The sequence below is a fragment of the Amaranthus tricolor genome, chromosome 8 (assembly GCF_026212465.1).
Source record: "Amaranthus tricolor cultivar Red isolate AtriRed21 chromosome 8, ASM2621246v1, whole genome shotgun sequence".
Classification (NCBI taxonomy): domain Eukaryota; kingdom Viridiplantae; phylum Streptophyta; class Magnoliopsida; order Caryophyllales; family Amaranthaceae; genus Amaranthus; species Amaranthus tricolor.
The window spans coordinates 22,990,770-23,007,041 of record NC_080054.1 but is presented as its reverse complement, the minus strand read 5'-3'; the positions used below and the strand labels follow the sequence as shown (position 1 = coordinate 23,007,041).

Sequence of the window (16,272 nt, the reverse complement as noted above, 5' to 3'; positions counted from 1 at the left end):
TTTTTAAAATAAAATCATGACTTTTTTAAAAAAATGGAAGCTTTTGAGTGGGGTTAATGGTTATCAACTTCATCTCCATAAGCTTTTGCTTTGAAGGAAAAGAAGATGTAGGAGAGAAAAAAGGCATAAGCTTTTGCTTTGAAGAAAAGGTTCCATATACTCTACAGCTCTAAACTTGTTATATTACTTAGACAGGAATCGGGAACCCGAAAGAAAAGGAGACTCTAGAAAGAATGATATCGGAATGGATCATAAAAGGAAAAGATGCATTCAAAGGGTTTTAAGATTAAGGTTGAAGATTACAATTAGACAAGACAATTATCATGCTTGTAATAAGAAGCAGAGTACAATGGATGCTATCATTTACCTGCGAGACAGTTTCCGTTTAATAATCTTAAATTTTCATTTACATACGTTTTGTGCATAAATGTTTCTTGAGATGACGGGAAATTAATGACATTCAAGCCCACCTCCTTCAAGGAGCACAGTTGTGAGTTCACCCTTTCTATGCCTCGTCCATTTGGTCCTACATATTAAGAGACGCTAGTGTGAGATCATCGATTCAGAGGACCTTATGTAACGGTGTATCCGAGAGCTTGTTAAGAATATCGTTACAATTCTAACAAAAAAGCCATTTGTGCAGAAGAGAAAACGGATGAAGGAAGATCAAAGATGATAGGAGGTAGAAAAACTGCTCCATCATTTCTAACAGTGGCTAATGATACATTGCCAAAAGAGAACTCAGAACTGTTTGTATAAACTGAACAAATTAATGAGCAGATTAACACTAAATAATGGCAAAGTGAATTATCATTTTTCAAGTGCTTCACACTAAAACTCAAATGGATTTTGCCATTCAACAAATTCTGCGACATTTATTGTTAAGAGTACAAATGAAAAAACGACAGCAGAAAAAGCAGGGGAGGGGGATAGCTGCTGCGAGTCATGTAAGTAGACACAACCAATCTAATCTGCAAATTTGGGAAGATGCTGGGATTCAAATTTAGTTATTGATGAATGCATGAAAATTTCGACAAAATTCAACCAATTTCATTGCAGATCAAAAGATCAAGGGAGAGACGTTAGGAAAGGAAGAAAAAAGATATAATTCCCGGATCAACTAACTTGGGGAAAGTGAAATTGTTTCAAATATGAATATATGACATACATGGGAATGATTTTCATTTCTTCCACGTCACATTTAAGGAAGTTTCAATGCTCCTTATGCAAACAATTTATGCATCACTAAAGTAGAACACTCAAATAAAAACTATGTTGCTTAGACAGGAGAAATTGAAAGGCTAGTTCATGAAAAGCTTCCTTGTTTTTCGGTCCAAAATAAAATGTCAAAATACTCAAGTCAGAATGTAAGAAGTAAGGACCTAACACAAGTGCTCAAGGTAAAAAGAAGAGTCTTGAGCTATATAGGCTTATATCATTCTTTCAATGGACATGACAAAGCAAACTATCTGCTCAAACTAGTGACTCCAGAAAACAAATGTTGTAAACTGATTTTTTTAGACAAGACTGGAATCGTAAGATTAGGCAAGTATGACCGAAGTTCAAAGTGTGCATTAAAGCTGCTGATAGAACGACATTTATCATAGATTCCCTTGCTGCTCCAAGAAATTTACCAAGCTAGCATACTGTAGCAATTGGGATTTTAAATTTATGTTCTTGGTTGAATAACAGCAGCATGCAATAACAAGGACGACCACCATCCAATTAAGTTTGGTATACAACACAACAGTCGCTTACCTGCATATCTGATGTCCAAAGAGTGAGATTGTCCCGCAAGAGTTGCATTATGAGGGTGCTGTCTTTGTAGGACTCTTCACCCAGCGTATCCAGCTCAGCTATTGCTTCCTCAAAGGCCTTCAAAGTTGACAACCAAAATTAAGCTCAAGAATCAAAATAGATTTGTGCCTGATCTGCTATAAGGTATGGCCATGTGGTGCCTCAAAATAAACAACTTGATACTGTTTTACAGGACAAGGAAAATCACTGAAATACCATACAAGTATTTTTCCTGTAACCCAAGATGTCAATACATTATAAATGCTAGAGATCAAATGACATGCATATTTAAAGCAATTCAACAATCAAAAAATTAGTGGTTGGCATATACTAGTATTCTAGTAAAGAAGCTGTAATTAAGCTGCCAAATCAACAATCTAAGTTTTAACATCTCTAATGAAAGAATTCCAAAAATGAGTAAATACAACAACAACTTGCAATACCCCAAAGCTATTAAGTGACTTACACCTAGGCAGAATTTAGGGTTCAAATGTATACAAGCTTACTCTTGTAAAAACAATGAGGTTCTTTACGATTGAGAACAGACACAAAGCTGAGTGAAAGATTGATTAAGAAATTCCTATTCATCCAAGAAATGCAAATATGTATATTACGGCTCGTTTGGTTAGTGGTACTAAACGATGGTAATGGGAGTGATTTATAGTATAAAATTTCATCAAACGTTTTGTCATTCACATGGTAATGAAACTTTGATCATAAAAAAAAGCTTTTTTGTCTACAAATTTCCATTACCACCTAATACCACATCTCCCAATATGGTAATGCATTGGAATGAAATTTATGAAGAAAATGAGATGATTGAAGTTGGACAAGCATGACCATCAAGGTATCAAAGAGATTTTTCAACCAAAATTACACTAGTTTTCATTCCCATTACCACCGTCTATTACAACCTACCTAACGGGCCGTTAATGTAGCAAAGAAGCCATAATGCAGGAAGCGAGGCCCTAATGACCTCTTACCTATCCACTACCTAGAAATCGTGGTACTTGCAAAGTTGTAACCATATATCATCTCTAAAACATAGTGACAAAATGACTTTGGTTGTTAATGCGGATGTTTTTGCAGTTCTATCTTTCTATATTTCAATTGCAATAAGCTTAAAAGAGTTTGCAACACGATCATGGTACGATGATGCGGATGATATCATCTTCTAAAACTTGTTATAATTCAATTTTTTTTCCTCCTTTAGAAAGATTCATTATGGTGAAAATTTAGAGTAGTTCAACGGTACATTGTAAGGAAGTAAAGCAGGTTGTCTTTGTTATCACTTACTCTGTTGGAGTGGAGGTATTTTATATTATCTTTCCTATGTGTTTGTCTGATTTACCTCTATGATTTGGTAAGCTAAATTAATGATTGTTATCTCAGACTCTCAGTTCTAAGGTATGTTGCACATAATGAATCATGTTATACTTTCAAGCTTTTAACATCTTACCTTTTAAGATGGAGGGATATAAAGTGAAAAGAAATGGAGAGATTTGGAGGGATGAAAATCTTTTGTTTGTATAACAAGTGGAGAGAGAAGTGATAGAGTAAAACTGATGGGTATTCATAAGTGTAAGATTTGTCATACAGCTCGTAAATAATTTCAATTGTTGACTTAGTAACATAACTTAATCCCTTTGAAGTCATGCATCTTGTTTTTTCAATATTAAGGAGAGCAAGTGATACATTACTTACAAGAATGTTACAACGGCCATATTCACGTAACAAAGAGGTAAGGAAGGCTCGTGATTTCCCTTCCAAATCTTTTAGCTTTGACAATTTTGTTTCTTAGAAATAAAGGAACAAAAATTAGTCATAATGCTCTCTCTTCCTTTTTTTCACAACTCAATATTATCCAAACAAAGAATGAACAATTTTCTTTCCCTTCCCTTATTTTCCTATCCTCAAAAAAAAATTGTTTTCCTCTTTATTCCCTCACCTTCCCTCCTATTCTTTCCTATTCCTATTCCCTCCCCTTACTTTATCCAAATAAGCTCTAATTCTGGTACGTGCTTCCTTAAATTTAAGTGTATGCATCTTGTAGAAGTCATCTATTTGGATAAATGTTCTTTCAAGAAGTCATCACAATCGATAGAGAAACAATTGATAAATTTTGATTTCAAGAAGTCATCTACTTCATTGCACTATGCTTTGAAACCTTATATCTATTTGGATAAATGCACTTTCAAGAAGTAATCACAATCGATAGAGAAATAAAAACAAAATTTGATTTCTTAATACCTATTATGAAGGTATTAGCAAAATGGTTTTTCGATTACAGCAAAAAAAATCTCATTTATTCACCTCTTCATGATGCAACCAAGAGCATTTCATCCATTTATGCATACATGAAACAAGATAATCTCAGTGACGGCAACTTCATGAAGCTTTTATACAAGCACTTACCTATAAAACAGGTAATGTATGACCAAGTAGTTTAATCCACTATCATGTTTGCATGTATTTTTAAGTTCATAATTTACAGTATTTGATTTTACAAATTGCTTTTCAGAACTAATCACTACAACATGATCCTTCTTACTCATTTTTTCTTTTACAATAAAAATAGATGCTCTAGTGGTATATCGATAGTGCTACAATTACTGAAAAATACATTTTCCTTGAGAACATAATGAGTTGATGACTTGTTCAATAAACTTCATTTTCATTGAAAATTAAATGTTTTATCAAAAATCAAACAAGTCGATATGTGAGGCCTTCAAATCAAAATTTAAATTTTTACCGGTCTGAGTACTTTTTATATCAAGTGTTTATAAATTACGACAAAATTCTACAATGAAAATAAAAATTAGTTGCTTCGATTACCAAGAAAGGTATGCTATTCAATATCAAAACGAGGAAAACAAATGGTAAGAAAAGATCAAGAGGGTTGATGAAAAAAAAAAAGAAAAAAAACCTTATAATTTGATTCTATTACCGAGAAAGGTATTCTATTTAATATCAAAGCTACATAGAAAAAGATCTGGAAGGTCATTTTATACTTCCTTTGGTGCAAATTAATTGTAGCACTTGTTTTTACGCAGTCAAATGCACAATTTTGACACTACTATCTTTAATTTTACATAATGAATAATCATAAAAGGCTGATATTATAAATCAAACAAGATTCGACTTTCTATTTTTTTCTTATACATGAAGAATAAGAAATAAAACAAAATTGATGACACCAAAAATTTGAAATATTATATCATCCTAAACAATATACAAACAGATTTCTTCGTAATCACACTCAAATGGGGTTGTGAGGGTTATGAAATTGAAATGTGAACATTATCAATTAGTACTAAGATGAGCAAAAAACTTCTAAAAGCTGAGACTTCTTCTAGAAGACAACTCATAATGCAACATGGGCTAAATATGCTACTCTTCACCATTAAAATATTACAATCATGCTATGGTAGTAACAAGTAAGATCATGTTTAGTTCAGCTTAAAAAATAATAGTCAATGCCTTACCTACCACACTCTCACAACCTACCACATTCATACCCATATCCGACCCCGTAAAGTTTTACATATTCCTTGAGGTGCCACTTTAGCCTTAATTTTAGCTAGGCACCTCTTTTTGAACTTCTAAATTATTTGTCTCCGCCTACCCTATACTTCTTCCCTTATGTTTAGTACCTCTTACGAACAAAAAGAACGGTACCAGGCCAAAAGTAAAGAGTTCATTGTATAGAAACTAGAAAATAATAAGGATATATCCATCGGGAATAATGCACTCAAACTATAATGTTTTACTACTGCCCTGAGAAATAGTATTTCGGTCACCAAACTAAAGGAAATTGAAAAACACACCATAGCATCAAGTCTAAGTAAAGTTCATATGAAAATATCCTAAAACTTGGCCACTGCCTCCCTAATTTTAGCCTATCTAAGAGTATCTCTTATCATGACCATCTTAGAAGTTAGAGCTACGTGATTGGACCAAATCCATAAACTAAATCCACAAGCTAAAATTTTTTTAAATAGACTATCACAGATAAAGTCAAGTAGTGAACCTTTCTCATATGCAAGAACTATATCAGTGAAATATTGAATAAAGCATATATAATCAAGAGACATATTCCTCCAAAATTTAGAAGCCCATATTCAATTGGTTATAAACCATGGAAATTGAAGATCAAACATACCTGTTTTGCCAAGCTACAGGCTTTTTCAGCTGAATTAAGTATCTCAAAGTAGAAAACAGAAAAATTCAGAGCCAGCCCCAATCTGATAGGATGTGTGGGAGCAAGATCAGGAAGAGCAATATCCTAATAAATTAGAGAAAGGAGAGTCAGATATATTAAATAACTAGTATACCACAAGCCCACAATTAGAGTATACACTTAGACCGTACCATAAAAACATTGGCTAGATGCTTTATTGTCAAAGCTCACACCTCACTCAGTCTTTGACAAATTTACGGTCAACATTAGAGAGCTTTGCGTAGCAAAGTCAATTACTCCTATGCCTCTTATTTATTTACTAAGGAGAGCGGCAATATACATCCTTAAAAGATGCGTTTTCAGTCCATGAAGAAGCCAACATCTAAAATTAAACAAAAGAACCTCTTTTTTGCTGAATTTCTCTTTGAATCTACTAAATTCCCTTTTATTTTCGAGATGAACTTTTCATGATTCATCAAAGTGGGTAATAACATAATTTTACAAATAGCATACCATGTTTCAAGTATTAAACTACGACTATAAATTAACATACACATCTTAGTGGGTAATAACATATAATTGATTTTCAAATTGATGAAGGTTTAGCGATTTCATTATTTATGTATCCTTGTGATCAATATCTTTATTATTCACTGATTGTTCCGTTCAAAGTTTTCCTCTTTCGAAATTACAAATTTATAATAACCCAAAGGTATAACTTCATAATTCCAAAAGAAAGCCCAAATTATTCAGCGAAAAGCAACCAATATACCTTTCAAATTCATAAATCTCACCACAAAATTACAAATTCAGAACTCAATTGATGTCACACATCTAAATAGTGAGCCAATATTAACCAGATCGCAACCAATTTCACAGCATCCACAAAATAATTTTTACTTCGAACATAACTGCATAAAAAAACTACTTCGAATATTTTCAAGCAAAAAAACAGAATAGAAGAAAGTAAACCTGAGCAGCTTTATAAGCAATCATAGTTTCTTCAGCAGCATTTTTCCTCTCATCACCAACCAAAAACTCAGCCAAATAACGATGATAATCTCCCTTCATCTTCAAATAGAACACTTTAGATTCCGTCCCCGAAGCAGACGGAAGAAGATGTGAGTCCAGCAATTTAAAAATAGAAGCACAAACAGATGAAAGTTCCGATTCAACTTTAGAACGGTAAGATTTGACCAAAGGAACATGATCCTCATTCTTACGACTTTCTTCCTTTTGCTCAATCGACGACACAATTCTCCACGCAGCACGTAGAGATCCGATAACATTTTTGTAAGCAACTGAAAGTAGGTTGCGTTCTTCAACGGAAAGTTTTCCGGAAGATGAAACAACGAGATTGTCCATGTATTTAACCATTTCTTCGTAACGTTCGGCTTGTTCAGCGAGTTTTGCTAGGTAAAGGTATTGATCTCTGGTTAGGGTTGTCTCCGCCATTGATGAGGAGTGAGACGGGAGATCAAGGATTGGGGAGAGTAGAGTTGTTAGAGTGAAGAAAGAGAGAAATTGATTTTTGGGTGAAATGAAGGGAGGAGGAGAATACTGAGATTTTAAAGAAAGATGATAAGAATGATGATGATGACAAAACAGTAGGCCCGCTTTTACGTGGCTAATCGCTTCCGATTTCAGCCTGGTTTTCATTTACCTTGCGTGGATTTTACGCTCTTCTAACGCTTTTCCAATTTAAATTTTCTTAAAATGTATTTTCTCTACTTCTTTACAAATGTCTCATTTGATTTCGGCTCATTTGCTAATGCGCGAATAAAACAAGATTTTATTTGATTATATTTTAACTTATAAATTAAGAATAAAACTCAAATTAAGAGTGTATTATGAATCATCATCATCATACCCAGCGTATCCCGTTCATAAAAAACAATGATCAGGGTCTGGGGAGGCAGCTCATACCCATAGAGGGTCTCGGCTTGAAAAAGGTCTTCAAAGAGAGAGAAACTTACAACTTATTAATAGAATAAATAAAATACGTACATATAACTAAAAAATAAAGATAAAAGTAAAGAAGGAGGTAAAGAGCGATAATTAAAGACAATAAACAATAACAAACGATGGGTAAAAGGGACGGGTTTAGTAATCTAAGACGTAGATAAGGTGCAGTCAACTGCCTCTATTCCTAGTCTGGTCCTTGGAGAGGTGAAGTTCATGCATGTCACTTTTAATATGTTCACGTTCTCCTAGGTCTTCCTCAACTTCTCTTACCCTCCACTATGATGCATTCGATCTTTTTTACTGGGCATCATGTGTCTCAGTCTACACATGCCAAAACCATCTCAACTTGCAAAGAAAGGTGGAACTCCTAACTTCTCCCTGAATTTCTGATTTCTTGTCATATCCATCATAGTATTACCACACATCCACTTTAGCATAAGCATCTTTGTTACTTCCTCATCTGTTCGAAAACCTTTTTTATGGGCCAACATCCTGTCCCATATAACAAAGTTAGCCTAATTACAACGCGATAAAATTTGTCTTTTAATCTCATCGGAACTTTTTATCACAAAGCACCCCGGTTGCTACTCGCCACTTAAGCCAGCCCGCTTGTGTACGATTAGTAACGTTTCCATCAATCTCCCCATTACTCTGAATCACCGATTTTAAATAGTTAATAATAGCAAAAAACCAAATAAGACGGTTGAAAAGAACCAGAGGAAATATCATATCACTTCCATGTTAATAAAAGTTTGATCATAAAAAAAAAAAATCATCATTTTGCATTTGCCTCTATTAGTATAATATCATCACTCAAAATGGTAATACTATCACCATACTCCCTCCGTGTTTTTTAAACATCTCATTTTCTTTTTTAGTACTATTTATCAACCACTCTTAATTTGTAATATATTCTTAATCTATAAATTTAAACACAGTCAAATGAGATCTTGTTTGATTAATTTCAACATAAGGTGTATTAATATCTATTATTATATTTTTTAATTATGCACAATTAGATTGAAGATTAAATTAGTATATTGGCAAACGTGCAAAAAGCAAATGAGACATTTAAAAAGATACGGAGGGAGTATTATTTAATATGGAGAACCAAATAAACTGTAAAAGACAAAATACTACAATTTCGTGATCTACTTTAAATTTACTATATTTCTGTTCAATGAAGCCAGGTAATACTAATGCAACCACTCGTTTGGATCATTTAATGTCATTGTGAGACTATCTCTATTGGATTATTCCAACGGTCACTCATTGTCTTAAAGTAATCATAATTTTAAAGTAAACAATTTTTACACTCTTAATAAACTAATTGGTTATAACTACTCAAAAAAAAAATTGGTTATAACTACTCAAAAAAAAAAAATTGGTTATAACCTTAAAGTGATTAATTAGAGAAATAAGATAATTATTGTGATATCCCATATTTAGCTTGAAAAAAAGATTAATAGACTACTCATATGAATAAGGTGCATATTCTTTTCTAGAAAGCACATATGCTAAGAACTTCATACTTAAGCATGCTTGATGAAAAACAATTTAAAATGAGTAACCTTCTAAAAAATTTTTCTATTTTCATAATGAAATAGTGTCATACAAGACTTATTGTACTCCTACCTTCTCACAAAATTTGTCAAACTTTTTTTTAATTTGCGTCTTTAAATTTGCCTCGTTCTATTTTTAACATCAAAGGGAAAAGACACGGACGTAAAGCGCGTGATGTAGTGACGGCAGCCGAAATATGAGTTGGTCTGATTGCACTAATGAGTTGGCAAAGTAAACAGTAGATTCTGACACACCATTAGATTTCAAATTCAGTCAAAGGGTAGTACTTTGGGCCGTAAAAAGCCCAAAAAAAATTAAAGAGAGTTACTACATTTCGACACTCCTCATCACCACTCCCTACAAATTACTTATTTATAATAATAATAATAATAATAATAATATAAATAACAACAATAATAATAATAATTAACTTTTTTATATTCTTCAAAAAGAATATAAATAAAATTAATAATAATAACAGTAATAATAATAATAATAACAATAATAATAAAATAAAAAATAATTATTATTATTCAAAAAGAAAAAAAAAATTAATCGCCCAGAATCGGGCGATTAATATTTTTTTTTTGGAAAATTAATAATAATAATAATAATAATAATAATAATAATAATATAATATTATTATTATTAATAACAACAATAATAATATAATTAAAAATAAATTAAATATAATAATTAAAACAAAAATAAAAATTTAATAATAATAATAATAACGATCATAATAATAATATATATCAACATAATCCAATCTTCAACAATCAGTGGTGAAAAATCAAAGCAAAAAAAAAAAGAAAAATGGAAGATCAAGAGAATGAAATGGTAATTTTAAAGCTTTTGATTGATTTTTTATTTTTATTTATTATTATTATTATTATTATTATTATTATTAATTAATTTATATTATTATTATTATTATTATTATTATTACTATTATTTAAAAGAATATAAAAATGTTAATAATAATAATAATAATATTATTATTATTATTATGATTATTATTAATATAAATTTTCCAAAAAGAAAAAAAAAAATGAATCACCTAGAACCGTGCGATTGGACCCCGGTTTAATCGCCATTTTTTTGGCGATTAAACCGGGGTCCAATCGCTTGGTTCTGGGCGATTCATTTTCATTTTTTATTTTTTTTTCTTTTTGAATAATAATTATTATTTTTAATTTTATTATTGTTGTTATTATTATTATTATTGTTATTATTATTAATTTTATTTATATTCTTTTTGACGAATATTAAAAAGTTAATTATTATTATTGTTGTTGTTATTGATATTATTATTATTAGTAGTAGTAGTAGTAGTATTATTATAAATAAGAAATTTGTAGGGAGTGGCAAAGTTGTAAATTTTTAAAAATCAGTGGTAAATTCGTAATTTTATTTGGAGGGGTGGCGATAAAATGAGAAGGGTGGCGAAGTTTAAGGATTGGGAAAATAAACTAAATCCACCTTTTCCGCCTACCTTTTGAAAATTTTAATTCCTCTGTTTTCATGCCATCAAATATATATTTGCTGTTGCGCGAAAAAAATGAAAACATGTCCAACGTTATAATATTACCTTATTTTTGTTCGCTATCGTTGTTATAACATCAAAAAGTAAATTTCGATTTTTTTACCAGATTCTTTGTTCCCTATCGGTAACAATGAACGTACATGACCTTGTGCTCGGATACGAAGATGGTTATTTTGAAAATTGAAAATTTCCTAAATTTTATTTTAGAATTTTTTTAAGAATAATATGCGAATTACAGTCTTAAAATTTAACACTTTGACAAATTACAACATTAATCTTTTTTGCAAATTACATTCACAAAAATATTAATGTTTATAGATTCAGACCAAAACACAAAATTTCGACTATTTTAATGATCGAAATTTTAGATTAAGCAATCCGATTTATATATTTTTATCTAAACTTATATAAACTTGGAATTCTTTGGTGCGTGTAATTATTCTGCTCACCCATGTAACCATCTACTCAATACTCATCCCGTTCCCTCACTACACCACCATCCAGCAAGTCCCAACAAAAACAACCGAGAAATTCAATTACAAAACCCTAATCCTTTTTCTCTCTTTGGACTTTCCACTTATTTTCTCCTCCATTTCTGAGTTTCAGATTTTTAGTTACAACATACACGAGAAGAGATACTCCTATAATGGAGCTTTGTACTACTACTGCCGCCATTTCAACTCCTTCAGTTCCAATTTCATTTACTAATTTCTCCTTTCCTAAAACTCCTCTTTTCCGTTCACCTAATACAAAGCTTTCCAATTTATCAGGTTTGACTATTTTTCTTTATCTTTTGATTTCTTTATCTTTTGATTTTTCTGTTTTTGAAATGTCCCTAATTAACACTACTATTCCAATCGAGAAAATAAAAATCTAGCTAATATGAAATGGGGAGAATCTTTGGTTAATTTAATGGTTGATGGCTTCACTGTGATAGAGTAGGGTTTCTCACCGCCTACAGCAACAACAATTAATTTCCTATTTCCTTTGTCTTTAGGATTCTATGGCCTATCCCAATCTAATAAGAACAAAAAAAAAAAAAAAAAAAAGAGGTGGGTTTGTCTCATAAAGTTTTGTTATATTGTGTTTGTCATATTCCCCTTCATGGCCTTCTATTTGCTACATAGAATATAATATTAACTTTGGTTTAAAAAAAACAAGTGGATGAAAGAGATAGTTGGATGTAATATAGACTTTGTGGATGATATTATAGAAGAGAATGTGGGTCGATTCTTGCAAATTACTCCAAAATTTGTTGCTATTGGGACAGCCAACAATGGAAAATGTAGCAAATTGAAAGGGTGATCATTTGATAAAGGGGCTACATTTGGGATCTGCATAAAAAAAATTCAGTTTTACTTTGATGGGTAGTTAACTGTTTGAATTTGATTTTCATAACCAGATATTGTTGCTTTTGCGAACAGGGGTGGTTTCCCATACACCAATTAGAAGAGGCACATTGTTGAGGGCAACAACAGATGATGAGAAATCTAATGTATTCACAAATGATAAAAGTGGAGTTGTTGCGAGTCTGGAAGATGATGTGAATGATGTTAGGCTTGATACTTCTGTGCCTGTGAATACGAGTATGGATGATAATGACGGAATATTGTTCAGTGAGACTAAACAATCAGGCGAGTTTTCGGAAGTTGGAGAATCTTCTGATGATGATGAGACTTTGCAGCCGGTTAAGGAGCTTTTAAACAAGCTTGACATTGAGGTCCTAAATTTGTCTTTTGCATAGTTATGTCATATCTTGAGCATGTTATGATTGCAATAATAATGAAAAAATTATTGTAGTTTTGTTGGATATTAACACTGCCTTGTTTTGTTGATGATATATGAGCTTGTTGCCTTAATTGAGCTATATTTTTACTGGGTTTTCTTCGTTTCATATACTTTCGCTATCTTTAATTCTTCAAATGTACTGCGTTTTCAGCATTTGGGCTCAACTATCGTAGGTTGCATAGAATTTTTTTTAGCTGTTATACTTAGCACTCCTTTCATGTATTCCGTCTTATCCATTTGCTGATTATTGCTGTTACTAGTGTTATACTATAGATGATGTTGCCATGATGAAAGTAAAATTCGTGGAAAGCGTTATGCCAATGTTTCATGATAAATCGGCAAATGCCGACCTGAGTGGTTACCTGAGCAACATATATTCCTTCTCTGTGTTTTCAGTTTTGATAGTTCTCATCTAAGAGAAGCAAAGTAAGATTCTCGTGTATATCTGTCACATTTTTAGCATATATCATCCACTTAATGTATTCTTCATCAATATTTCCTCCACAAATTCTCATTTAAAATGGTCTTACTACGAGACAATCTTGAATAAATGGGCTAAATAGTCCAACTAACTAAATAAAAAGATTTACGTTGAAGTTTGAATATTAAAAAACTTTTTTGTTGAATTTTGGACTCCATGTATGGACCTGTCTCAGTCTCATACAAGATTTGCTCGTTTTCCTCCCATATGATTCCTGACCTTGTTGCTGTGATGAAAGGAAAGCTTATTGAGTGCTTTGTACCAAAGCTTGATGATTTTATCAGCAGTTATGCTGGTCTGAGCGGTTACCTGAGCAACACAGTGCCTTTTTTCTCATGATTTATTTTGTCTAAAATCCTTTTTTTTTCTCATTATGATGGCTGAAAGATATGGGGATAGATCCTTTTTTGCTTTAATTTTGAACCCATCAGAGCTTCTTCTGGTCAAAGGTGACAACCAGCTTTCTCATTAAGAAATATTCAAACATTGTCATGATATATCATGTGCACTTCAGCATCAAACAGTGCTTAGCATTATTTGTTTTGTGGGATGTTAATATGTTATGTTGTTACTTTAATTTTATACTGTGTTCTTAATAGTAAATTAGAGGGAGAAGGAGGGGGAAAATGGGCCTCTTTTCCTTCCATACCTCTCCAAAAGTGGAGGGATGGCATTTATTGAAGAAGAAAAGAAAATGTAATTTTTCCTCTCCTTCACTTTCCTTCTCTCAACTCTATCCAAGCGAGGGGTTTGTCTTCCTTCCGTTCCATACCCTATCATTCTCTCCACTTCTTATCTAAACAGTGTTACACTTTTGCATTCATTCATCCTTGAGTCATGCTTGTTTATTTGTGTGCACTTGATATTGGCATGGTTCTGAATTCCAACCAACATCTTTGTCACAATTGTAATCCTTTTTATTTTAATTCTTTGTTGAAATTTATTCTCTTCAAATTCTCATTGTTTTTCAGGTTGATTCTGTGATAGTGTCTTAAGTGATTTTAGTCCACTGTAGAATTTTTTTTAAAAACATGGCTTTCCATCTTGTTTAGGAAGAAAGGATGGCTACACAGTAGACATTCTACACTCCTTTATGATCTTTGAAATAGTTAGTATACCTATTACCTAGTAGTGCCATATGAGATGAAAAAAACTAAATGCTTAAGAAACTAAATTTTTTATGCCTTGCATGCTGTCATGATGAGATTCGTTGAGGTTATGAAATCAGTATGCTTGATATTGGTTGACGATAATGTCAATCCTGAGTGTTTACTTGAGCCTGCTTAATCTCAACAATTCTTTTTCGAGTGATATATTGGTTCATTTTTGGTTTATCCTGCTATGTATAAGCTCTTTTGCCCCCTCCTTTTTCTAGATAGAGGTTTCCCCTGCAGCTGATCATATGCTACAAAGCATTTGCATTTTGTGTTGCTTTTGATAGTCACTAAGGGGGTGCTTGGTATAAAAAGTAGAAATGGAATGAAAAGGAATTAGATAAGCAAGGGTAATGGTAATGTTAAGGGTTATTGTCATAGTTGTTTGGCACTACAATTCCAAATAGAAATGGATTCATTCCAACAATAGCCTTGAAACATTATATTACCTGTTACTGGTGGCTTTCAAGTGGGCATTTGTTTCCTTCAAGTAACGGAATTGTTTAACAAACCATACTTATCAAACACGGAGTAACGGATTGCATTGTCTGATTTCGTTTCCTGTACAAAAAAAATTTGTACCAAACAAGCTATAAATGTGACTGTTTCTTTTGCAGTTGGATGTTGAAGACACGCCTACAATTCTCTTATATGGTGGTGGCGCCCTTGTTTCTGTGTGGTTGCTTTCAGCCATTGTTGGTGCCATTGATTCCATCCCAGTGGTAATGTCTCTTAACTCAAACTCAGGAGAAATTCGCCAAAAATTTGATTTCTATTCTTAGAAACCTCTGTTATGTTGCCTAAATCAAGTTGGATTATTACTTGAAACAGGTGCCAAAAATTTTAGAAGTTGTAGGACTTGGTTTCTCAGTTTGGTTCACCACACGATATCTGCTATTTAAGGTACGTACGTATATTACAATGTCAAGGGCCTTGACCCGAGTTCCAAGAAATTGAAACCTTGCTAATAGGCTTGTGGTTTATTCTGTTTTTTCAGAAAAATAGAGATGAACTTGGATCCAAGATTGAAGAGATTAAACATGAAGTTTTAGGTTCAACCGATAAATAGAGACGTCTGGAGTTTTTGCTTGTGTAGACTGTAATTGTTGCTAGTATGAGAGGCTTTTTGGAAAACAGAACAAATATTGTGAATAAATAGGAACAAACAGAATTATCCTTGTATCCTTTTATCATACAGGAAATCAATCTTTCTTGGTTATTTTTGCATACTTTTCCCCTTGAAAATAATGTTCCTAAATTTAAAACTGTATGGTTTAGTATACAACTAAGTTGGTAATGTTAATGTTTTAATGAGGTGATGGAAATTCACTCCGCTTATTTTATAAAGTGTTCGACTTGGTTTGGTTTGACTTTAGCTACCCAATGTTTTGATAGATTTGTGTAGGCTGTGGCGTGGGCTGAGATGATGGGTGTTGATGGAATTGTGTGAGTTGTGAACTTGTGATGTTATGCTTTGTTTTTTCAGGCGATTAAACTTAACGGAGGAGGGAAAGGTTGCTGGTGGTATTTTCGATTGAGAGATAAAGGAGGTAAGGTAATAGATTGGGCAAAATGGCGAGAGTTTTTTATCGATTTAATTTTTTTATAACTTTTAAATAAAATTACATCACCTAATTAGAACATAACATGTGACATTTTAATTTAATGAAATAGAGTAATCTAAGTAGTTATTACCTATTAAGTTCTTTCTTCGCAAAAATATGCAAAATATTAGATATTTAAATTATAAATGAACCCTTTATCTACAAACGACTAATAGATTGACTTTTTTAAAAAC

At 32.2% G+C, this 16,272-nt stretch overlaps 2 protein-coding genes and 2 non-coding genes across 4 annotated transcripts; 3 read left to right on the top strand and 1 right to left on the bottom strand.

Annotated features, from left to right (window-relative positions):
• Window positions 1-247: 247 nt before the first annotated feature.
• Window positions 248-7,530, bottom strand: LOC130820753 (14-3-3-like protein GF14 kappa). The gene is made up of 4 exons (XM_057686257.1): window positions 6,950-7,530; window positions 5,960-6,082; window positions 1,759-1,875; window positions 248-526 (listed from the first exon to the last, which is right to left on the bottom strand). The coding sequence occupies exons 1-4, from the start codon at window positions 7,430-7,432 to the stop codon at window positions 506-508; spliced, it is 744 nt and encodes a 247-aa protein (XP_057542240.1). The 5' UTR covers window positions 7,433-7,530; the 3' UTR covers window positions 248-505.
• A 3,953-nt stretch (window positions 7,531-11,483) lies between these two features.
• On the top strand, window positions 11,484-15,812 carry LOC130820752 (protein CURVATURE THYLAKOID 1D, chloroplastic-like). The gene is made up of 5 exons (XM_057686256.1): window positions 11,484-11,821; window positions 12,476-12,771; window positions 15,092-15,196; window positions 15,306-15,377; window positions 15,472-15,812. The coding sequence occupies exons 1-5, from the start codon at window positions 11,698-11,700 to the stop codon at window positions 15,541-15,543; spliced, it is 669 nt and encodes a 222-aa protein (XP_057542239.1). The 5' UTR covers window positions 11,484-11,697; the 3' UTR covers window positions 15,544-15,812.
• Window positions 13,119-13,209, top strand: LOC130823009 (small nucleolar RNA snoR128). The gene has a single exon (XR_009046503.1). It is a non-coding gene; the product is annotated as a small nucleolar RNA snoR128 (small nucleolar RNA).
• LOC130823010 (small nucleolar RNA snoR128) lies at window positions 13,544-13,637 on the top strand. Its single transcript, XR_009046504.1, has one exon. It is a non-coding gene; the product is annotated as a small nucleolar RNA snoR128 (small nucleolar RNA).
• Window positions 15,813-16,272: the final 460 nt, after the last annotated feature.

Coding starts and splice junctions, on each gene's coding strand:
- LOC130820753 (XM_057686257.1), bottom strand. CDS start 7,432: ATGGCGGAGACAACCCTAACCAGAGATCAATACCTTTACCTAGCAAAA. Junction 1,876..5,959: donor CCTGTAGCTTGGCAAAACAG/GTATGTTTGATC, acceptor TCAACTTTGAAG/GCCTTTGAGGAAGCAATAGC. Junction 527..1,758: donor TTTGGACATCAGATATGCAG/GTAAGCGACTGT, acceptor CTTAATATGTAG/GACCAAATGGACGAGGCATA.
- LOC130820752 (XM_057686256.1), top strand. CDS start 11,698: ATGGAGCTTTGTACTACTACTGCCGCCATTTCAACTCCTTCAGTTCCA. Junction 11,822..12,475: donor AAAGCTTTCCAATTTATCAG/GTTTGACTATTT, acceptor TTTTGCGAACAG/GGGTGGTTTCCCATACACCA. Junction 15,197..15,305: donor CCATTGATTCCATCCCAGTG/GTAATGTCTCTT, acceptor TACTTGAAACAG/GTGCCAAAAATTTTAGAAGT.